General features: G+C 38.1%; 1 protein-coding gene across 1 annotated transcript in view; it reads right to left on the bottom strand.

Moving 5' to 3' along the window:
* Positions 1-26,136, bottom strand: part of GPC5 (glypican 5) — a 1,460,926-nt gene that overhangs the window by 1,139,670 nt on the left and 295,120 nt on the right. Inside the window, exon 4 of the mRNA XM_007960682.3 lies at positions 4,745-4,878. Coding sequence (XP_007958873.3) covers positions 4,745-4,878 — 134 coding nt within the window. The remainder of the gene's footprint in view (positions 1-4,744; positions 4,879-26,136) is intronic.

Raw genomic sequence — 26,136 nt, 5'->3', positions numbered from 1 at the left:
AATCAATGTAGCAGGCCATGCCCAGTGGCTCACGCCTGTAATCCCTGCACTTTGGGAGGCTGAGGTGGGCGGATCACAAAGTCAGGAGTTTGAGACCAGCCTGGCAAACATGGTGACCCCATCTCTACTAAAAATACAAAAATTAGCCAGGTGTGGTGGTGCATGCTGTAATCCCAGCTACTTGGGAGGGTGAGGCAGGAGAATTGCTTGAACCTGGGAGGTGGAGGTTGCAGTAAGCCGAGATTGTACCACTGCACTCCAGCCTGGGTGATAGAGTGAGACTCTGTCTCAGAAACAAAACAAAACAAAACAAAAATTGTGAAAATGGCCATACTTCCCAAAGTAATTTATAGATTCAATGCTATTCCCATCAAACCACCATTGACATTCTTCACAGAATTCGAAAAAACTACTTTAAATTTCATATGGAACCAAAAAGAGCCCATATAGCCAAGACAATCTTAAGCAAAAAGAGCAAAACTGGGAGCATCACACTGCCTGACCTCAAACTATAGTACAAGCAACCAAAACAGCATGGTACTGGTACTAAAACAGATATATAGACCAATGGACAACAGCAGAGACCTCAGAAATCACACCTCAAATCTACAACCACCTGATCTTTACCAAACCTGAGAAAAACAAGCAATGGGGAAAGGATTCCCTATTTAATAAAAGGTGTTGGGAAAACTGGCTAGCCATATGCAGAAAACTGAAACTGGACACCTTCCTTACACCCCATATAAAAATTAACTCAAGACAGATTAAAACTTAAATGTAAAACTCCAAACCATAGAAACACTAGAAGAAAACCTAGGCAATACCATTCAGGACATAGGCATGGCCAAAGACTTCATGACAAAAACACCGAAGCAATTGCAACAAAAGCCAAAATTGACAAATGGGATCTAATTAAACTAAAGAGCTTCTGCAGAGCAAAAGAAACTATCATCAGAGTGAACAGGCAACATACAGAATAGGAGAAAATTTCTGCAATCCACCCGTATGACAAAGGTCTAATATCCAGAATCTGCAAACTTAAATTTACAAGAAAAAAAAAAAAACATCAAAAAGTGGGCAAAGGATATGAACAGACACTTCTCAAGAGAAGACATTTATGCAGCCAACAAACATATGAAAAAAAGCTTAACCTCGCCGATCATTAGAGAAATACAAATCAAAACCACAATGAGATACTATCTCACGCCAGTCAGAATGGCGATCATTAAAAAGTCAGGAAACAACAGATGCTGGAGAGGCTATGGAGAAATAGGAACACTTTTACATGGTTGGTGGAAGTGTAAATTAGTTTAACCATTGTGGAAGACAGTGTAGTGATTCCTCAAGGATCTAGAACCAGAAATGCCATTTGACCCAGCAATCCCATTACTGGGTATATACCCAAAGGATTATAAATCATTCTACTATAAAGACACACACACGTATGTTTATTGCAGCACTATTTACAATAGCAAAGACATGGAACCAATACAAATGTCCATCAATTATAGACTAGATAAAGAAAATGTGGTACATATACACTATGGAATACTATGCAGCCATAAAAAGGAATGAGACCATGTCCTTTTCAGGGACATGGGTGAAGCTGGAAGCCATCATCCTCAGCAAACTAACAGGAACAGAAAACCAAACACTACACATTCTCACTCCTAAGTGGGAATTGAACAATGAGAACACATGGACATAGGGAGGGGAACAACACACATCAGGGTCAGTCAGGGAGTGTGGGGCAAGGGGAGGGAGAGCATTAGGACAAATAGCTAATGCATGCAGGGCGTAAAACCTAGATGACAGGATGATAGGTGCAGCAAACCACCATGGCACACATACACCCATTTAACAAACCTACACTTTCTGCACTTTTATCCTGGAACTTAAAGTTAAAGAAAATTAAAAAAAGGGAAAGAGAAATAAAATAAACCACCTAAAAGTTGAGCTGAACACAATAAGAAAAAAGAAATTCCTCTCCTGACAAAAATACTAAAATGAAAATGTATCATATACCTGTGGAATTGCTGAGATTAGGGCCACTTCAAAAACATGAAAAAACACAGTGGTGGTGATTCCTAACACCTTGCTACTTACCTCGCCTATTTGGCTGGTCTGTGCACGCTGAGACGGACTTGGAGAAGGTTGGCTTATCATAAACAGAGTCAGAGGGTGACTCCAATTACAGATGTTCCTTTATATGTGGTAACTACTTGGGCAAATCCAAATATGTCCTGATACCTGCTATGCAGCTAATCATTTGGCAAATCATTTTACCTCCTTACCAATTAGTAAGGACAACTGGAAATAATTCACTTTTAGCTGGCAAGGACTCCTTCACTGTTAGACCTCAAAACCTCTCCCAATCCATGGCAAACAGGAGCCTTGATTGTCTAGATATCCTGTAGGACATAATGCTGACAATAAAATATGGATCACTTCATCCCAAATGTCTTAGTAGAAATATGTGTACCTCTGTGGTGAAAAATATTGACATTTCAAGTGCTTGACAATTCAGCAATATTTCTAAATGTGGCCTGGATGTTACTGGGAAATTGTTCTTATATAAAAGGAAAATTTCTGCACCTAAGATAACCTGAAACTTAGGAAGAGATACAATGCTTTTTAGATTCCTTTACATACTAGAAAAAAATCATATTATACATTTTGGTGTGTTGCTCTAGTCCATTCACAGAATAGCCCCAAAGAGCTTTAATATGAGAAAGAAAAGGCTCTGTTGCTTACACATTTGCAAGGTGCTCTGATGGTGAGTCCAGATGACCTTGTTTACTTATTCAGTGGTATCTGAAGTTTCATGGCTGGGTGGGTTAGTTGGTTGGTTGGTTAGTTGCTTTGCAATTGAGCCCTGGTAGAAACTACACACTTGGCCATGACCTAGCAAGTGACTGTGCAACCTGAGATTGCCATGATGAACTAAGTACTATTTGATCTGCCAGGCTGTAAGACTAGGCTTAAATAGAAGTAATTACAACCAAATGGAAGTGATCTATTGGAAATCAGGCTCAAGCAGGTAGAGAAAGAACAAGGCACATGAAAAGGTAGCCCAGACTCAGCACCTACTCCTGCTACATGACCCACCTATTTCAATGGGAATTTAGAACATCATGGGGAAAAATAAGTTGATGAGGGATACATAAAATTCAGAATTAGTTTGTAGAGAAACTTGCACAATAAATAGGCAACAAGCAGAAATATAATGCCATGGCAATGAAGCCCCACTAAAGAGTGGAAATAAAAAATAGTGTAAAATTGAAATGCATAAGTGGACTCGTGTACAGTTCCTATGGTTGTTCACTCCGTGTGGCAGGAGACAAGCATGTGATGGATCTACGCTCATTCATGGACAATGGCTCATCATAGCTGGACGGTCAGGGACATCAAAATAATGAGTTTGCAAGATTGGTGACAAGAAGGTCTATTCAGTGGCCAGGATAGATACTTTTAAAAACTTTCACTCGTCTGAGCCCCCTTATTGTTCCTGAGCCAGTTTGTAACATTTCACCTGCATTGGTTTCATTTTGCTAGTGAATAGATGATATTAAAGGTTGAGTTTTGTTTTGTTTTCCAGCTGGGTTGTTTTGATGGTGAAATACATCACCTTGAAGGACTTCAGATCTTCTGTAGCTGGGTTTTATTACAAAAACACCCTAGACAAAATACACTAATTTCTCAAGTGCAAGAAATGATTGCTGATCATTGTAGGTGTTTAGACAAAAAGAACAGCTACTTTACATGTAAAATAAAACACTAATTCTTTTTAGCTGTAGAAAATAGCCAGCAATAGCCCAGATCTTTATCCCATGCTTGCAGCCCATCTGATGAGAGAATGTGGCAATTAGGTGTCCTATCCCAAAAAAGAAAGAAATAGATTTTAGATTATAGAAACGTTATGTGAAATACTTTATATATGAATTATTCATAGAGTATTATTAGAAATAATTATTTCATAAATGAATACAAAATTCTGAATTTCAGTCCAATTCAAAAAGTACTGACTTAGAATCTAGTGTTTGCCAGGACATACACTGACTGGTCAACTAGACACACACACACAAATAATAATTTCCTCTAGTTTTAAGAGCTTTACCTCTTAAGAATCCATTATCAAGCAAAGGAACGCAAAACAAGGCCTGAATTTAACCTGTGGAATAATGATGGGCATAGTGGTAGAAATGTGAGTTAGCAAACCCTGTGGGATGTTTATTATTTTGAATCAACAGATAACTATTTTTAGCATTTCATGTAAAAAGTATGAAAACTTTTTATTAAACTTTTAAAAATATATGTTACACATTCAGTAATACCTATCACATCATGTAAATCTATTACCTTTCTGTCTTTCACTCTCCAATACGGTAGCCACTAACCATATTTACAATTTAAAATTAACTAAGATTAAAAAGTCAATCCTCAGTCACACTGGCCATATTTTAAGTGCACGATGTCACATGTACCCAGGGCCCCCGATATGGCCTTCCATGTTATATTATCGAAATGTTCCACTATCACAGGAAGTTTTCTTGGTCTTATAAGTTGAACCTATCTTCCAAATTAATGGAACAGATGGAGCCACTGAATGTTAAAGTTAATGAATGTTGATCTTTTTTTTCATCCATATTGCATTTTATTCTATTTAATTGAATATGTTCTATTCTGTTGTAAAATTAATGGCTTACTTTCTTTTCTCTTTCTGGTTGTAAAACAAATGTCTTACTTTCTTCTGTTGGCAAGCGTCTCTTCACTGTTCCTTGTAGTGGTCTTCATTCCATGCTTCTCTTTGCTCTGATCAAAAGAACAACGGGGGCTTTGTGTGGGTGTTCTTATGGGGCGGCCACAAATCTTATTTACCTTTTAAATAGAAAACATTAAAAGGCAGTTAGAAATCATGCTCCATCTTTCTGAGAATGTGACGTTTCGTAGAAATCAAAACAATGACATGTTCTTGCTTTCACCTCAATATTAACCTTTAAAATAATATATAATGTTTGTTAGTTTTTCAAACAGAGGGAAGTAAATTATCTGTATAAAATGGCAATTATGATAAATGGAAATCATGGACATTTATGTGGTAGGCAGTATACATGTGCAAGACATGCTAAATCAGATGACTATATTAATAAACTGACTTATTTATGTAATATTACTTTATCAAAATAGATATTATTTATGATTTATATGTATAACTAATCACATACTTGTCCTATGTTAAAATGAAATAATTTGCTATGGAATATGTGGTCCTTTTATAAATGAATTCTAAGGTCAAAAGCAAATATCTTTGTAGTTTTCTTCTTATGGTCCTTTCTTAGAAATGACAATGAATATTAATATGAAGATCTCCTTTTATAATAGTTCTGCATCTTCTTTCTCAAACTAGTGTGATTTCAGGGTGTTATTACAGTACTTTTAAAAAATAATTTATCCCCATCGAAAACATACTGTTTCTTTAATACTTATCTAGTAAAGATATCTGTATAATTTACATAAGTATCATCGAAAAAATTAAGTAATTACTTTACATGTAAAGCATCAAACAGATTTATATGATACCTCGTATAATTGAAAAGGCAGAGTAATATAATTGGAAATATGTAAAAGCATTGCCTGGAATCAAGAGACTCTGGTTCTCGTCCTAATTTTTCCTTGCTTCACACTGAGACCTTAAAAACATAACAGAACCTCTTTGAATGTGATTTCCTAATGTGCACAACGAAGAAGTTAGAATAAATTATTCCAAAGTTCCCTTAAAGTTAGAGATCTCTTTGATTTTCCATGTAATGAGTATTGAAGAAGCTATGTATCCATTTCATTTATTTTACCCATATTTCTTTCACTTTTAGTATTTGCAAAGAACATATATTAAATGTTATAATAGGGAAAATAGGAGTAACTAAAGTTTCTCCTAATAGAGCTCGTAATTTAAGAGGAAAGAAATAAAGGAATCCTTCCGACCATCAAAATGCAAGTTGTATGTGTCAAAAAGGTGCGACTGACAATGGATGTCCGAGAGAGGTGGGATCCTTGCCCGGTGGGGGTGATGGGTGAAGAAGGATATCAGCAAAGACTACCCGGGGACAGGCTACTACCCATCGGGATGAGACTTGGAGCATCCATTGAACCTGGATATGTTGAGGTTATTTCAGTTCAATCAAATTAAAAATAAATATCTGTTATACCCTACTATGTTAGATGCTAGAGATACAAATATGAATAAGGTATGGCCTCATGTACACCGTTGGGATGAAAGTTACACAGGTAAAATAGCAATTGTCATATAACATGACAAGAGCAACCCATTACAAGGATGTCAAAACATTGTAACACATGGTTACAGCAACTACACTGTGCATTTGGAATAAGAAGTACATGCTGTGAGAAATGGGTGTAGCAAGAGGTAAGGCTGGTGTGAAAGACATAAACATGCCATCGTATGACTTGGAGACTGAGCTAAAGGACTTGTGAGAGCAAATGGAACACAGGCAAAAGATTCCAAGTGGGGAAAGTGCAGCTTCAGATTTCCACATGAGAAAACTCATCACAGCAGCCGTGCAGACGGAGGGAGAAGAGAGGTCCTTCAGGAGGCCCATGGAAAATGTCAGGGCCCGAAGTCGGCAGAGAAGTAGTAAAATGGAAGAAGTGGATTTCAGAGATGCACAGGAGGGACAAGAGTAGCACTTGGAGATGGATTTGATAGAGAATTTTCTCAGAACAAAGAACAGTGATGATGGGCAGAGGAAAAGTCCTCAGAGGGTAGGTGCCAGAAAACATGAGGCTGACATAGACAATTGAAAAAGTTTTGCTTTGCTTGGAAAGGTGGGTTCATGGAAGATAATCATAAAAGGAAATTATAGTTAAAGGGTAAGTTAGAGAAAAGATTTTGGAGGGCTTTAAATGCCAGGCTAAGGAGCTTTATTTTTTAGATAAAAGCTCCTGATAGTTGCTCAAAATGTAAAATGCCACAGCTGAAGTTTAGTAAACGCATGAGGCCGCATTATAGAAGTTGGACTAGAGAGAGAAAACTATTCAAGGCAAGTAAACTGTTAATAGACTCCTCAAGTAGTCCTGAATAAGAAATTTTAATTTTGAACTGCAATAGTGACAGTGTTCATGAGTTACAGATACAAGAGAGGCAAAGTCAACAGGGCTGGGCAAATGATTGACAGAAGCAAAAGAAGCATAAGGACAAGGTGGTAAAAGACTCAAAGTGAATTTCCACTTTGAAAAGTAGTGATAGTAAAGTATAAATCTATTAGTAAGGTGCTAAATTATTCACAAAAATGGAGGAAAGTATGTTCGCTATAGGTTCATCAACAACTCCTAGTAACAAGAACCCAGGGGAGATGATCTAAGTTGATAGTGTTTTTAAGTGGATAGAGTAAGATTATTTGACCACACCACAGGACAGTTTGAAATAAAGAAGCAAAGAGAAAGGGAAACAGAGTCTGCAATCACAATCCAGTATGCCTTGCCATAGGGTTTGAGGTAAGTTATGGAACTTCTATGTATCTTAGTTTTCGCATCTTTGCAACTCAAGAAAATAAAACTACTTTGAAGTTATGAGTTCAGAGAAATCTTATCTCATCCTGTCCCTCCCTCGTCAGACCTCAGATTGTAACTGCTATTTTCCATGTTTCCAGGGAAGGCAGACGGAGAGCTGAAAAATACTAGCCTCGCAACACCTTTATCCCCATTATCATCTTTGCAATCATTTTTTCAAATACAAAAGAAAATGCTCTAGCCATAGACTTACAAGGTATCTTTGATTGTATCCAAAGATACAAGCATATATAGCTGATTCTAATAAATGCAAGTAAATTTCAAAGCCCTTATATTTGTTGACTTGCTATGAGGGAGCTCAACTTCATACTTTATTGAAAAGAAAAGGAAAACCATCTGTTATCAGGACATTACCCTGTCACCTTAGCTCCCTTGAGGTGAGCCAATTTGGGTGGCACCTTTCAATACTAGTACCTTCTTGCTATTGAAAAAACCTTCACACTTATGTTGACAATTTTTCATCTTTGACTTATACTGCAATTTCCTTCTTAATTCTCCTCCCTGGTCTCTACCATTTTCCCCTGCAATCAGTCTGAAGTGTCTTGCAAAAAATTGTTTTCCTCCCTAATGCTTATCTACTCCGGCTTTCAGTTTCTTCCCAGGCTTCCCACTGATTTTCAAGTTCCCATTTCACCTTGAAGTGACTCTCTTAGTTGCTCCTAACCCATATCACTTCCACCGTTCTGATCAAGTTATTTGTTTCAACAACTGCTTGTCACTTAGCTGACTTTCCCCATTCTCACTGTAATCTTGGCACTACGTGCAAAAGCACAAACTTATCTTTGGAGCCTCCCCCATCTGTGCACTCAGTCTTATTCAAATCTTCAGACTTTCAAAGCTTTTTACAAAAAAACTTTGTAAAGAATAACTTAAATTGTTTATTTTCATTTGATTCACAAAGCAGAGCTTCTGTTTCTTTTTGTTTTTCTTTCTTTCTTTTTTTCCCAGACAGGATCTCACTCTGTCGCCCAGGCTGGAGTGTAGTGGCGTGATCATGACTCACTGCAGCCTTGGACTTCCTGGCTCAAGCAATCCTCCCACCTTGGCCTCTAGAGTAGCTAGACTATAGGTACACGCCACCATGCCTGGCTTATTTTTTATCCTTTTTTTTTTTTTTTTTTTTTTTTGTAGAGATGGGATCTCACTATGTTGCTTGAGCTGGCCTCAAACTCCTGGCCTCAAGTGATCCTCCCACCTTAGCCTCCCAAAATGCTGGAATTACAGGCGTGAGACACCGTGCCCACCCCAGAATCTCTATTTCTTTTGCAATAGTACTTCCTTAATGTTTATTAATAATAATACAAGCTGAAAAGCAAAAATGTTTAAAATATTACAAATTGAAAAGCAAAAAATGCTGAGGTAGTTCAAGTGATTATTAAGCAACCTGGGTTAGTGGAGGAGGCGCAGGCTCACTTCACAGTCACTTGTATGTAAAGGTAACTAATTGCTTTGCTGCAGGTCACATCTAGGATGCTTGGTGTTAACAGGCAGTTAAGAGATTACATAAGGCATGAGTCTGCATGTATGCTTGATAATAATAATGATACATAAAATAAGAAACAAGGTACTTTGTGGACACATGTGCTGTACTCCCTTACATTAAATAACTCACATTATTATACTAAAAGCTAATTTTAAACTATCCAGAAGAAATAGACTATTGGTAATTTTTTCAGTTACAACAACAAATTTGAGTTTATTTCTCATGTTCAGTTCCCTTATGATTCTGAGAAATAGTTTCTAAAAGAGCTGGCTGATTTTAGGGGTAAAATCTGTTCCCACAAATCTGGTCTTTGTGTTGGAGAAGCTAATTCTTCAACACAGAGAGAAAGTCCATGATATTAGTTTTATTTCAAAGAGAACAAATTTAGGAAGGTAGTAAGTTGGGCCAGGTCACTACGGGAGCAGAGGTAATGTACCAGATACATTAGATTTGGATTTGATTTTTCAGACTATTATACTATATTAATAATTAATGGGCAAGGGAACAGAATTATCAAAGCCCTGTTTTAGAAAGATCTGTTATAGTCATTGCAATCAACAAAGAGACCATTCCAATAGGTGAGGTAAGAGACTATTGGAATAAACTCAGAACCAGTGAAATAAGAGAGGAAAAGGGGAAGCTCCTTTATGAGTGCAATGAATGGGATTTGACTAGGGCTTGACTCCCTATACAAGACAAGAAAGAAGAAGTTAAAGCTCTTGGTGGTTTTAAACATAGTAATCAGGATGATTATAGAGCCAGACACTGATAGATGGAAGTTAGAAGGTAGAACAAGTTTAGTTTACGTGTACCTGTTTTTTGGAGGGAGAGATTAATTCTCATTTTGAGCTTTAATTGTGAGGTAATTCCGAAAAGACAGCTCTAAATAATAGATTGGAGATCAAAACCAAGTTAATGAATAGAATCACATGCATAGAGCCAATAGTTAAACCCATGCAAATAGATGAAATCATAAAATGTATATAAAATGTAAATGTTAGAAGGAAAATCAGATGCAGGAGAAAGAGAACTCATGTAATATACTGTCCCCATCCCACAAAAAAGGAGGAGGGGAAAAGCTTTTACTAATTTGCTACATTTGTATCAACAGAAGTGAGAAAAGTAAATAAAAATAAGTGATTACAGGTCGGGTGCAGTGGCTCACACCTGTAATCCCAGCACTTTGGGAGGCCAAGGTGGGCAGATCACAAGGTCAGGAGATCAAGACCATCTTGGCTAACACGGTGAAACCCCGTCTCTACTAAAAATATAAAAAAAATTAGCCATGCATGGTGGCAGGCACCTGTAGTCCCAGCTACTTGGGAGGCTGAGGCAGGAGAATGGCATGAACCCAGGAGAGACTTCGTCTCCAAAAGAAAAAAAAAAGAAAGAAAAAAGTGATTATAAAATATTATGCTCTAAAACTATGGAACAACTGCCATCCAAATAGTAGATATGCTACATTCAAGGTACAAATAATTCCATAAGCCAGGTATGGAAAACATATAAAAGTTGTGACCATAACACCACTTTTAAAACACTAGTACATTCTAGCATTGCAACAAGGAATATTTATAGGAGGTTATAAATTATTAAGACTCCATTAAGCACTGCCCCAGTTCTTGGGGAAAACCAAATAAAGCAATGTTAAGGTCGAGTAAGAGAGGAAACACATACTATCTCTGCTTGGCAAGGATTAGAGGTATGTTTACGCTATGGTTAGCAAAGAGTAAAGAAGGTCTTCTGTAAAAGTGTTTACTTGGAGGCATGGATCCTTTCTATTTTCCACAAGTTGCTTCTCCATACGGATTTCTCCTAGATATTGTCATAAATTTTCCCATTCTAACTCATATTATATTTTTAATTAAGGAAAAGAATGAGGAAGAGGGAGAGAAAGGGAAAGACAGGGAGAAGCAGAAGCACATTTTAATAATCTCCTATTGACACCACTGTAAACAGAATCTTGATTCCACGTTGCTATTTTTGCATGCCTGTATATTAAATCACCAGAGGGCGCTTCTGCATTTCATTCCTATTCATAATTATTTATTAAACTGACTGTGTGGGTAGATTTAAAGCATTTAGTTTAGGACTCTTAATGGAAAACCCAACTTGTAGGCCACAGTGACAAGTGTTTAGATACAAGAAATCTTTGGAAAAATCTAGTTTTTTATGTAAAACCACCAGGCTGAGGCTGCAGTGCCAATGTAATCAAATAAGAAATGGAAAACCAATCCGTAATTGTAGGCTAATTTGTTCAGACTGAACTGTCTCAAAGTCAGGAATAGAGATACTGAGAATTGACCAAGGATTTCAATTACTTCCCCTTTTTCTCTTTCTCTCTTTTTCTTTCCTTTCTTATTTCCAGTTTTAAAGACTCCTTTGTTTAGAAAGTTCAAAGACTGAAAGCCAAATCAATTTTTGTTCTTGTTTAGCTACAGATGACAATGTCAATCAATACACTGAGCCCTCATTATTGGTATGGCATTATTCTAGTAGATGGGAATAGAGCAAGGAACCTTCTCTCTAGGAGCTTATAGTCTAGTGAGAAAACTAAAATTATGACATTAAATAGACAACTTTAGGTATTAATTAATGTTATTTAGTTAAAAATGCATCATTAGTAGTGGAATGGGGTGGAGAGGGGGTAGGGCGCTTCAACCAGGTAGTCAATTGGTTTAAATACTATTTTCTACTTGTTTGGAAAGTAGAATTTAGGTTATGTTCTGAATAACGTTAAGCAGCAGCCATGGGAAGATCACAGGGAAAAGCTTTATATGCAGAGAGAACAACACTAAAATAGAAGAGAAAGAAAGGCCACAGCAAGTGAAAAATGCCACATAGTAATGGGGAGCGTAGGGGGACAAGGCAAGAGGCAAACTGGCCAGATCATCGGGTGGTTTCCCACATGCTCTACCAAGGGTTAAGTTTGTGTTCTAAGTGGGCTCTGAAGTAACTGGAGAATTCTGAGCATAGCAGTAACATGATCTCTTTTATGTTTCAAAGAAAATGGCTGTCATTGGAGAGAGGTCTGCACAGGGCATAAGAAAATGGACAAGGGGCCGGGCGCAGTGGCTCACGCTTGTAATCACAACACTTTGGGAGGCCAAGGTGGGCAGACCGCATGAGGTCAGGAGTTCGACACCAGCCTGGCCAACATGGTGAAACCCTGTCTCTACTAAAAACACAAAAATTAGCCGGGCATGGTGGCGGGCACCTGTAAGTCCAGCTACTCAGTGGGCTGAGACAGGAGAATCGCTTGAGCCTGGGAGGCGGAAGTTGCAGTGAGTTGAGATCGCACCATTGCAATCCAGTCTGAGCAACAAGAGTGAAACTCCATCAAAGAAAGGGAAGGGAAGAGAAGGGGAGGGAAGGGGAGGAGAGGGGAGGTGAAGGGAGGGGAGGGGAGGGAAGATGGACAAGATAAAAACAGTAAATCCAGCTATGAAGTTTTGAGTGTGTTTCTGGGAAGAGATGATGCTGCCTTTGCTAAGGGTGATCTGTGAGAACTGAGATCCAGTTGGAACATCTATCTATCTGGATCTCTCTATCTATCTATCTAGATCTATTTATTGAAGGAGAAGACAGCAGAACTTGAGGGTGGATTAAACATAGCAAGTGAAAGAAAGATGGATTCACGAATCTCTGGTATCTTTTGTCTGAAGCAACTGGGCACATGAAAGTATCATTAAATGAGATAGAGAAGACTAAGGGAAGAGATTTGGTAAGAAATTAAGTCTCTCTTGGACATATTTGGCTTCCTATGACAATCACTCTTCCAAGAGGAGCTGTCCAATATGCTGTTAGTTACCTGAACTGAAAGCTCAAGGGAGACATCAGGCAAGGTACAGAAATGTGGTTTTCAACAGCAGGCAGTTGGATGAGCACAGAGGGAGGACAGTGCTGAAGACTGATTCTTGGGCATTCCAACATTTAGATGTGGAGACCAAAGGAAGTTGAAAACGATTCTGAGATGAAGCTCAAGGAGAAATAAGGCAATCTCAGAAGAGGGGGTTATCTCAACCTGCAAATGCAGAAAACTTTTGTTGTTGTTTTTAAATATGAAATGATTAAATGTTTCAAAAGCTACTGAAAGTTCAAGTAAAATGAAGACGCAAATTAATCATTGGCTCTAATCAGAAGAAGACCATCAGTGATTTGTGGAGAGTGTAGTTTGAGCACAGAGGCAGGGAAGAAAGCACAGTGATCAGTGGGGGTGCAAGAGATAAAGATAAATAAGAAATACACAACTCATTCACGGAGTTTTGGAGAAAGAAGGTAGATTTATGGGACATAGCCTAGAGAAGGGATGGAATCTAGTGAGATTCTGTTTTGTTTGTTTTTTCGGGCGGACAGTAGCCATTACCACATGATTATATTTTTAATGTAGAGACCTCGTTTCATATAATTTGATCCAAAATATTTCTATTATAAAATAAGTGAGACAATATTTTCCATAGTGTGGAAGCGTCAGGGAGACATGTAGTTTAAACACATGACCTGAATTTGAAATGCCTTTCTTTACAGCATTATCCAAGGCTTATTAGAAGTGTATTCACATGCTTTAAAAGTACTAGATCATCTAAATGGCGATTTGGTAAAGAGAGAAATAAGAGGAAAAAAAATGAAGGAGAAGAGTAAGTACATTGAACATTTTCATAAGATAAAGTGAATTTGGGATTAGAAATAAAGGAGAATACATTTTATTCTAAAACTGGCAAAAACTCCCATAAGTCCATCAGCCCTTTTTATATTAGCTGTCTTTTTACTATGAATTTTTACATAGTTATTTTATATTCTTCTTTTTCAATTAAAATTGCATTGCAAACAGTTTCCTAAACCACTGATCTATTTTGTGAATATCAAGTCAATAACTGAATAAAAATAAAAATAATGGAGTAAGTCAACTGGAATAGTAGGAAATAATGACCATAATGTGAGATATCTGACTTGCAGATTTCAGAGATAGTACAGGTATTGGTGCTGGATTTGGGAAGGCAGGAGAGATCAAACACACAGGTTGGACTAATGATCTTGGATAATCCAACAGCCTTCAGCGCCTGATGGTCACTGCTATAAACAGGAAAGTAAGGCTTCATAGACTTGATTCCAGCAGTCAGAGCACACATATTCATGGATGTGGGGTTGGCTGGAGGGTCTTGGCAGCTTGCATATCTGCCAAGGCAGGCCAAGCCTTTGGCAGTAGTCAGCAGGACACTGACTCACCAGAGCAAACGGGCAACTGCAGATTTTAGAACACGTGCTATCAACCTTAATCAATTCACTTGCAAGCTCTGTCCATCCTTTGACATTTGCAAAATAGACATACTTAATTCACACGCAGCTGTGAGGATTTGGTAAATAAATAAGTAAATAAATAAATAAATGTAGGATTTTTTTTTCTCTTTAATTGTGTGAAGTATTATCAATAATGGCAATAAAAACTAGAACTAGAACTAAAATAATTTTACTCTCTAATTGCTTATCTTCCAAGAGTTTATAATTTAGTTACAGAGGTAGAATTTCTAAGTATGAAATGAATTGATAATTACATAAAGTTAACTTCAGTAGAATAGAAACAACATCTCAACAGGGTATAAAGTATGTGCCAAAGAAATGCTCTAAGCCATGATTGGTATAGGAGCCAGAGAAAATCACCGGGAACCAGGGTCATCAGGGAAATCTTTAGATAAAACCTGAATTATTAGTGGAAAGAAAAGAGAGAAATTCTACCCTTAGGGCAAGAGTATGCAGATGGGGGTAGAATTCCAAATTGTGCTATTAATTTGGTCATACTCAGGAAAGCTTCATTCAATCACATTTTTACATATGATTTCCAAGAATATATAATAATTTTCCTCATGTGACCATTGAGCTTTGTGACATTTAAAACCCTCATGAGTTAGATAGTGCCACAAACTACTAGACTCTTCTTCATCAAGAGAAGGCGGCCAGCTACTACAATATCAATATTGAGGTTGTGAGAAACCACAGAGAAGGGGGAAAAAAGGCCACTGGGAAGCAAGTTTAAGATTAGGGGAAAGTGGTCTGGCATGGTGGCTCACACCTGTAATCCCAGGAATTTGGGAGGCCGAGGCGGGTGGACCACGAGGTCAGGAGATCGAGACCATCCTGACTAACACGGTGAAACCCCGTCTCCACTGGAAAAATACAAAACATTAGCCGGGCGTGGTGATGAACGCCTGTAGTCCCAGCTACTCGGGAGACTGAGAGAGAAAAATGGCGTGAACCTGGGAGGTGGAGCTTGCAGTGAACCGAGATCGCGCCGCTGCACTCCAGCCTGTGGGACGGAGTGAGACTCCGTCTCAAAAAAAAAAAAAAAAAAAAAAAAAAAAAAAAAAAAAAAAAAAGATTAGGGGAAACTGAGAGGCTAAGTAATATCTCTAGACATGTAAAATCAAAATTTGACCATTTCATTTATCAGTGGGTGTAAGAATCCTAAATTGAAAAAGCACAATTTTTTTAAAATAATAACTAAAGGAAAATGGAGAATACATTCAATATGACCCCATTTTCTCTACTCCTCCAAAGCTGAAAATGTATGAAGATGCTTTAGAAATAGCACCAGCTAGGGGTTTAAAATGTGCAAGCAGGCCAGGTGCCGTGGCTCAGGCCTATAATCCCAGCACTTTGGGAGGCCGAGACTGACGCATCACAAGGTCAGGAGTTCGAGACCAGCTGGCGAATATGGTGAAACCCCATCTCTACTAAAAATACAAAAATTAGCCGGGCATAGTGGCAGGCGCCTGTAGTCCCAGCTACCGGGGAGGGAGGCTGAGACAGGAAAATCACTTGAACCCCGGAGGTGGAGGTTGCAGTGAGCCGAGATGGTGCCATTGCATTCCAGCCTGGGCAACAAGAGTGAAACTCCGTCTAAAACATAAATAAATAAATAAATAAATAAATAAATAAATAAATAAATGTAAATAAAAATCAAACAACAACAACAACAAAAAAATGTGCAAGCAAAGGCTGTTCTGTTTTCATCAGGTATCTCGCCTTCTCACTTCCCCTCTCCTGCACTGGAATTTCCTTCACTCGAGAGTGAGCTTTCACTAGCTCTTCTCAGATAGATGGAAGGGTTTCCTTGCTGACTTTCTCTCCAACACTCTCTCAGCTCTAATCCTTCCCTCCAGGTCCCCCAATTAATCTTCCTAAAGCACAGTTCTGATCGCACTGCTTCTCTGAACCAAAGCCTTTGGTGGTTCTTTCCATCTCCTAATGAAGACAAGCCAAATTGTTTCACGTGAATTTACAGCTGAAGCTGGAAATTTCCCAGCACTCCACTTTGAGCATCCTACGCTTCAGCTAAATTGTGTTGCAGTCTCCGGAGTCACTCTGTACTTTTCAGTCTCTACTTTTCTTTTTTTCTCCTTGCCTGTTTCCATTTTTTCAGGTGCATTTAAAATATCACCTACGAAATTAAATTGCTCTCGATCTTCTCTCAACTTGAGGTTATTTATCAACCTTGCCAGCATTTGGTTTGCACATCCCCGATGGGATCTGCCCTATAGCAATGTGGAGTGGAGCACAGGAAGTATTTTGTTTGGCCGTGTTTACAGCTGTTCCCGGTAACTACCAATCCCTCTCCCAGTCCCAGAACAAAGCTAATAGCCATTTATGCAAATGAATTAATACTTTTGTTCTCAAATACCTCATTTGTTGGAAATAGTCACATGACAATGCAGGAGATGACTTAAATGCTCCTTTCCTAGAGTACTCAAATGTAATATCATGTGTTCCTTCTGATCGCATGGAGACCTTGTAAGTTTTTCTGCCTTTGTCATTCCTCACATCTACTCACCTATAACTAACATTCATGTGCCATATATTGCACAGTGAGAAAGGCAGTTAAAACAGACTGCTGACTGGAGTTTCAAGATATTTGATAGACAAATGCTTATTATGCAGAATATTTGAAAAACTAAGAAAAAGATAACCAAATAAAAAATAAATGAACACAGGATATGAATACATAAGTCACAGATATAATGCAGATGGCAATAAACATAAAAGCTGACCAACCTCAGTATTTATCTTTGAAATTAAAAATATAATTTCATCCAACCAAACAGAAAAATATTTAAATATTGACAGTATCAATTGTTGGTCAAGGTATGAGAAACCAGATAGTCCCTAACGATACTGTGAGTGTAAACTGGTAAATTCTCTAATGAGGTGGAGGTGGGGTATTGGCTGTTTTTATGATGTTTTTAAGTGGGTACTTTCTACCAGGCAGTAATTCTCATTAACCATGACTCATCCAAAGAAACAACACTTAAGAACAACGGGGCGGCCGGGCGTGGTGGCACGTGCTTGTGTGCCTGTAGTCCCAGATACTGGGGAGGCTGAGGCAGGAGAATGGCGTGAACCTGGGAGGTGGAGCTTGCAGTAAGCCGAGATCGTGCCACTGCTCTCCAGCCTGGGCGAAAGAGCGAGACTCTGCCTCAAAAACAAAACAAATAAACAAACAAACAAACAAAAACCAAGGAGGCATATACAAGGATGCTGGATGCTCAATAGATCACTTATTTTGAATAATGAAAAATTGAAAACCAATGCCCATCATTCTTCAATGACTATAAAATCGATAGTATGTTATATAGATTTTATGCACTTTGTAATCTTAAAAAAAAAAATCACGATGGGTCAGGCATGGTGGCTCACGCCTGTAATCCCCACACTTCTGGGATTTGAGGTGGAAGAATCCCTTGAGGTCAGGAGTTCAAGATTAGCCTGGGAAACAGAGTGAGACCTCGTCTCTACAAGAAGTATTTTTTTAAAAACGAGTTGAGCATGGCGCTGTGCACCTGTAGTCCAGCTACTCAGGAGGCTGAGGTGGGAGGATCACTTGAGCCTGGAAGACTGAAACTATAGTAAGCCCTGTCCAAGCCACTGTACCCTAGTGTGGGTGACAGAGAGAGAGAGAGAGAGAGAGAGAGACCCTGCATTTAAAAAAAAAAAAAGTCACAATAATTTATGAGTAAAAAAAGGAAAATGATAAGGTATCATGTATGGTGTTTAAATTAAAATACCACATATTTCTATTGTTATAGTTATTTATACACATAAATGAATTTTAAATGTCTGGAAGGGTACATAAGCAATCCCAAATGGTGGGTGCCGACAGGGTAGGGAAAGCACACAGGCCAAGACCCAACCTTCTATAACCTTATCCTCACATTTACAAACACATATATTTACATTTTATTCTTTTTTGTCTGATTTTACCAAATTAGAATTATACTCTATCCATCTCCACAACAGATTTTGTCACTTAAATGTCACTTATTTCAAGAATACATCCAGCAATTGGTAGATATAGACAAATATGTTTTATAATTTATCTATGTGTACATATAGATATCCACACATATACATACTCATATAACGTTTTATACACAGGATCATACCATACAACCTGGTGAAGTAAGAGGCAGAACTCGTCTTTGGAGGCCAGGTTTGGACACCAGACCAGATCAACAACTAGCTAAAACAGGGATGGGGCGGAAGCAGCTTTCTGTGAGACACCCCTACAGTGTGCCATGTCAGTTTACCGTTGCCATGGCAACACCCAGGAGCTGCTGCCTCTTTCCACAGCCATGACCAGACGACCCAGAAATGGCTACCCTTTTCCTAGAAATTTCTGCATAGACCACCCCTTAATCTGCATGTAATTAAAAGTAGGTATAAACACGACTTACAGAACTGCCCTGAGCTGCTACTCTCAACACATTGCCTGTGGAGTAGCTCTGCTCTGCAGGGGCAGTCACAGAGCTGGCACACTGCCTGAGCTGTAACACCCCCGGAGCTGGAACACTGCTGCTTCAAAAAAGCTGTTTTCTTCTGCCATGGGTTGACCCTTAAGTTCTCTCCTGGGCAAAGCAAGAAACCCTCCCAGTCTAAGTCCCAGTCTGGGGCTTGCCTGTCCTGCATCACTGGGTTCTCTCTCTTTTTTCTTTTAATGTCATAGACTTTTCCTATTATTTTGCTCGCTTCCTTAACTCCTACACTCCCTATTACCTCCACTCACAGCTTGTCCTTCCCAGATAATCAGGTACAGCAAACCAGTACACATTCTTCTCCGTTTTCTCCATGTTCACATGTCCATGTACTTTTCACATAACCACATTTACACACATTTTTATATATGTGTATCTATTTCTAAACATAAAAATGATATATTTAAAATGAAATAATTTACAAAAATAGGGCATTATATGTGCTTCTATTTGTTTTACTTTCTCAATCTCATAATACAACATCAAAATCTTTTCATATCAATGGACAGAGCTTGAAAGCATTACCTATGAACCTTCCATAATCTTCCACGGTGTGTGCGTGTGAGTGTATCCTAATGTATTCAACCTTCCCCCACTGTTGAATATTTACTCCTTTCCGGTATTGTGATTCAAATGTTGCTGAAAATATAAACAACCTTGTCCAGCATCTTTGAAAACTATTAGTGCTTTCATTTTAATATAATAAAGTCCAAAGAATTTGACTGTTGGGTTAAAATCTATAAAATAACTCCAGGCTAACCAAGGAAGGAGGGGAGTTGTTAGTGAGAGAATAGGACTGATAGTTTGAAAGGCAGATAAATAGAGTCCTGATGATTATATTAAAGAAATTAATCAAGCCTACCATGGAAGGAATTAGACCCTGAGAAAATCAGGTTACCACTGATTTTTTGAAAGGTTATTCTGAGGCTCTGAGGTTCAATGGTTATTCTGGTGATGGAATGGGATGGGATAGGGCAGTGGAGGAGAGAGGGAGACTGGATGAGATTACACTAACTAGGACACATCTACCTGCAACCATCTCCAAGCAAGAATATGATAATTGGCTACATAAAAGGGCAACTCAAACCTATTTGAGATATATTTAGGTTATAAAATCAATAGGAATCAGGATTGGAAATTTGGTGGGAAGTAAAGTAAGTGTCACGGATGATTCTTAGGTTTCTAAGTGGATGTACTAAAGAGTAACCAGGTGCGGGAGACAAGACCATGAGTTCAGTTCTGGATTTCTGGGTTTTAAAGAGTCTTTGTGACATTCTGAGAGAAAGTATCAAGTAGAAAGCTGGTGCTCAGAGATTTCTTGGATACATATAAACAAGGTGGTAATTGAACCTGAGAAATCAATTTCTACCAGGCTGATATGACAAGGGTCTCTAAAGTGACTCTAGGAATAAACTACTTTTTTATGTCCCAGAAGCCTGAAATCATCAGAGGTAGAGAAAATGAGGGGAAAGGAAAGGAGAAAAGACATGACCGCTCTCCATGTTCTGTATTATATCAGGAATGATGGAAAATGATGAAAAGAAGATACAGTTAGTATCATCATCTGGCCAAGTCTGACTATTTAGGCATTCAAGAAAGTATTTTAAAGGGCAGTGGGGGACACTTTCTTACTTATTTCAATTTTTTCATAAATATAAACTTAGTGGTTTTGTTTTTAAAATCTTGCTTGCTTGTAGTATAATATGAAGGCTTGTGGTTTATTTATTTATTTATGACAGAGTCGCTCTCTGTCACCCAGACTGGAGTGTAGTGGCACGATCTCAGCTCACTGCACCCTCCACTTCCCAGGTTCGAGCGATCCTTGTGCCTCAGCCTCCTGAGTAGCTGGAATTACAGGTGTGCACCTCCACGCCCAGCTAATTTTCATATTTTTAGTACAGCCTGGGTTTCACCATGTTTCACAGGCTGGTCTCAAACTCCTGATGTTAGGTGATCTCCCCACCTTGGCCCCCCAAAGTGCTGGGATTACAGGCATGAGCCACTGCACCTGGCCACTTGTTTTTTATTTTTGTTTGTATTCATCCATCTCTTAGTTTTATCATGATCTCTTTTTTTTTTTTTCCCCAACAGGCTTAATAATTCTAAGATGGCGGATTAGTAAACTATGGCCAGGAGTGTCCTTTGTTGGCTCTGAACAGGGTAAGAGTGGTTCTGTGATACTCCTGATACCTCTTTGTTCTAAGGCTACTCAGCTGATGATCAGTGAATGAAAAAGGCAACAGCAAAGTCAGAGGACACCAGGCAGTGGGGTGGAAATCTTTTCTGTATTATCTTCCGTTCTGGGTTACAGATTTTCCAATGTGAATGAAGGACACTCTATCAGAGATTACTGATGACTGTGATGTGCATTTTAATTACATAGATTATACTGTTTATTGATCAACAAATGATGAAGATATCACATTCTAATCCATATTACATATTATAGATTTTTAAAGTATTTATGAATCATTCATATTTCCACTCAAGTTAGTGAGAAACACCAATATATTCAAATTAAATATATATTTATATATTTAATAATATTTAAATAAATATATTTTTTAAACTGGAAACAACTTTGCTTTTGGTGTATGCTCTGAACTAGAGAATCCATCTTAACGGTCCTTGTGAATATTATAATTCTCAGTGCGTGTGGATAGACAATTGAATAAAATGGTTGCTTAGTATAAAGCTAGAAGCATAGCATCCAGACAAAGATATTTGTCTGAGACATGTTTACTCTCATCTCTCTGGAAATAAATCACTTTTAGGAGGTCAAGATAATGTTTAGTCCTATTTTCACATTGCTGCACCTGCAAAAATCTAATTCAATCAAATGCACATAGAATTTTCAAAGGGATTCAGTTTCTGAACTGTGTTCTTAGAGTCCTTGGTAAATTTTAGCATGACCAATCCTTTAATGTGGAGCACCCATCGAGGATGACCACAACTGCCAACGGCCTAGCTATAAACTTGAAGTTACCCAGCCAGATGCCAGCCCACATTCCCTGTTCGGGGATGGATGTTGACATCCCCCAAAATAAATCTGCTGTGGCCCAAACCCCAAATAATGCACAATTATTAAAATGACCACTTTGGGAAATAATGAAACGTACCTCAGAGTAGGATTTTTCAAAGTGTTTTTAGGAGAAAATCTATAAGTTGTTCAGTCAAAAATGGGCTTCTTGGCTAAATAAATACTGGAAATGCTTTACTTAATACAGTTAATGGGTATTTTTAAATAACAAGATTTCTTTATTATTATTATACTTTAAGTTCTAGGGTACATGTGCACAATATGCAGGTTTGATACATAGGTATACATGTGCCATGTTGGTGTGCTGCACCCATTAACTCGTCCTTTACATTAGGTATATCTCCTAATGCTATTTCTCCCCCAGCCCCCCACCCCACGACAGGTCCCGGGGTGTGAAGTTCCCTGCCCTGTGCCCAAGTGATCTCATTGTTCAGTTCCCACCTGAGTGAGAACATGTGGTGTTTGGTTTTCTGTCCTTGTGACAGTTTGCTGAGAATGATGGTTTCCAGCTTCATCTATGTCCCTACAAAGGACATGAACTCATCCTTTTTTATAGCTGCGTAGTATCCCATGGTGTATATGTGCCACATTTTCTTAATCCAGTCTATCATTGATGGGCATTTGGATTGGTTCCAAGCCTTTGCTATTGTGAATAGTGCCACAATAAACATACGTGTGCATGTGTCTTTATAGTAGCATGACTTATAATCCTTTGGGTATATACCCACTAATGGGATGGCTGGGTCAAATGGTAATTCTAGTTCTAGATCCTTGAGGAATCGCCACACTGTCTTCCACAATGGTTGAACTAGTTTACACTCCCACCAACCGTGTAAAGGCGTTCCTTTAAATAGCAGGATTTCATAGAGCCTTTGACACAATCTGCATGGAAACCACCCACAATTCCCTCTAGGAGGTGGCTGTTGTGTGTAGGCTTTCCCTGAACTTAATGAAGATCATGCAACTTTTTTTTCCAAAGAATACCTATTTACATCTAAATGAACACGAGTGAACTACAAAAAAAAAAAAAAAAAGCAATTTAAAAAACTTCTTTAGAGGAACCAAGTGAATTCTCTAAACGAGAAATACACTTGTACAATCTAAAGGCATCTAGTTTGACAGCGAAGCCTCAGTCCTGCCCCAGGCCCTGGGCAGCTTGGGATGCCTTTGAACCCAGACAGTACATGCAACGGAGAAGCCCCAATGCCTGATGTTTGCATTCCTGAATTGAGAAATGGAAGATGAAAGGTGTAGCGTGGGAACACTCCCAGAGCTATTTCGAGTAGATTATATACACCTCTACCAAAATGTGGTTTTAATATTTATTATTTTTCTCTTGCCCTTATTTCCAATAGCCTAATTTGATAAGCATGATTTTTGACAGGACTTAAGATAAATGCAGATACAACATTAATAGTATCAGAGTATTTATCTGCATAAAAGTTTAAATGGAAGCATTCTGTGCATTCATGAGAAGAATCATAGATTATCACAGTTGTCTTGCTGTGTTCTCATGGAAGATATGAAGTGTTAGTAATTTAAGATTCAATAAAATATTATAAATGCCTGAAATTAAATCTAATTCAGTGCATTAAATCAAGAAGTTTCTGCTGTGACGTCTGAGGTCATTTCAGTTTAACAAATATTGCCAGACACTTTAACAAGCATTGGGCATAAAGAAGTGACAAAGTCTAGTGAATTCTCTGTATAAGCTTCCAGTTTTACTGGTGAGGTGGACACAGAAGAATGTTCAACACAACATGGGGTTAAGAGGAATGGATGAAGGGCTGCATGTACTTTAATAGACCTGGAACATGAAAGGAAGGGAGGGCAAGTCAGGAGACTTGCAACGAGATTGATATGAACAAATACAAGCCGCATAGCATGGTATACAGTTCGTATGTGGTGGTATCACTACAAACGGGACTTTATACCACGCTATGGGGCTTGTACTTTTTCAGACAGATACAAGAAGGCCAAGCTGCAGGCAAAAAGATCAATTTGGAGACAATTACTATGGTCCAGGCAACGCATGATAAGGGCCAGCTTTCTTAAGTTGATGATCAGATATTCATTGGGGAATCATATATGAATCAAGACGTCAACTCTAGGGCTACAGTAGTGAGTCCAACCAATGGTCTCTTGCCTTTGGGCATCTGCAAATCAATATAAAATATAGATAATAAATAACTGCATTTATGCCAAATGCTGTAAAAGAGAAGTTACAATGTTGCCAGTTTACATTACAAAGTTACCCAACCTTTTCTACAGAGGAAAGCTTCCCACAGGTAGTGGTATCTATCGCAACACAGAAATGAGGAGTAGCATTAACATTAGCTATAGATAAAGGTGCTTGGGAGGATGGCCAGGGGAGAGCCTATCTCATTCAAAACTCCAACAAGAGTCATGAGAGAAGACCGAATGCTAAAGGAACCAAGAGAACTCCAGCATGGCTAGAGCAAGGGAGTATAACGAGTAGTGCCAGACGAAGGTAAAGTGGTAGTAGAGGCTAGAATGTGCAAAGCACTAAAGGTCAGTATAAAGGCTTTTAAATTTCATTCTAAGGTCAATAAAAACCACTGGAAGATTTTAAGCAAAATGTATTTTATCTTTTAAAAAGTGTATTCTGACTTCTGTGTGGAGAGTAGACTAGGGAGGTTAAAGTGGCCATGGAAAAGTGAGTTAACCTATTGAAGTACCAACAGTGTAGCTGCATGCCCAGCTGGTAACACCCAATGTCTAGCAGTTTTAGGACACTGCAAACACTCAATATACATTACTTGAATATCTGAATGAATGTATGAGATTATCTTCTTTCTTAAATGTATCAGACTCATAAATTTCTTAAATAACAAAAATAGTTTTTCGGGATCTGAAAGTTGAGCATCCATGGGGAAAACAAAAAAAACCTTTGATATATGAGAACTTTTTAAATCTGAAGGACCTTGTAGTGTTAAAGACAAAATGTTTCTAAAAACATATTTAATATGTCATAGTGGGTGACAAATTAAATGACACATTATTCCTCTGAGTCTCCAAAGCCTCCGAAAGAGTATGCCAACAGAAAGAACAAACCCACACATAGAAATTACTTCCTGGCATATACTGGTTTTCTATTTGCATGAGTCAATTTTCAAAAGTATACAATGTAATTTTTTATAACAGCTTTATTGTTATATAGTTCACAGAACATAAAATTCGCCCTTTTGAAATGCACAATTCAGTGAATTTTATTATATTCACAGAGTAGTGCAACCATCATCATTATCTAATTTTACAATATTTTTGTTACCCCCTCCAAAAAAATCCATATTGCCTCAGCAGTAACTTCCCAGTTCCCAGCTCCTCTAAGCCCCTGGCAACTATTAATCTAATTTCTATCTCCATGAATTTGCTGTCCTGGACATTTCATATAAATAGAATCTTACAATATGTAGTCTTTTGAGACTGACTTCTTTCACAAAATGTGTTAAAGTAATTAATTAGGAGGCCATTAGACTGAGTTGGCATTAGCTTTTTGGGCTCTGACATAAACAAACGGAAACCCAACTCAGAGTAAACAGTCATATCCCAGGGGAAAAACAAACAAACAAACAAACTTAACCAATCAGAAATAGCCAAGGAATCTCTACTTAGGACTTTAAGACTATTTCCTCCCTTTATCAATCAAATGTTGCCTTTGTCTTATTTCTGTGAATACTCTATGAACACTTTTCCCTCACACACCTTCGGTGAGGTCCCAATCGCTTGAGGTCTGGCACTGCCCAATTCATTAACTCCTGTCTGCTCAACTATATGCTTTAAAATTTTAATATGCCTAAGTTTATTTATCAAGGTCCAATAATATTGTAGCATGTATCAGTACTTTGTTCCTTTTTATTGCCAAAAAATATTCCATTATATGTATATAGAACTTTTCATTTATTCATTCATCAGTTGATAGACATTTAGGTTGTTTCCAGTTTTTGGCTATTAGGAATACGCTGTGATGATATCTATATGTTTTTTTGTGGATATATGTATTCCATTGTCTTGGGAATACACCTTGGCATGAAATTAGCTGGGTCATATGCTAGGTCTCAATTTAACTTTTTGAGGAACTGCCAAAGTGTTTTCCAAAGTGGCTGCACCATTTTACATTCAGTCCAGCAATGTTTGCATGCTCAATTTTTTCCACAGCCTCACAAACACTTTGCTACTATTTATCTTTATTTTATTATTTG

The sequence above is a fragment of the Chlorocebus sabaeus genome, chromosome 3, assembly GCF_047675955.1.
Source record: "Chlorocebus sabaeus isolate Y175 chromosome 3, mChlSab1.0.hap1, whole genome shotgun sequence".
Lineage (NCBI taxonomy): Eukaryota > Metazoa > Chordata > Mammalia > Primates > Cercopithecidae > Chlorocebus > Chlorocebus sabaeus.
This window is presented reverse-complemented; position numbering and strand designations above follow the sequence as displayed.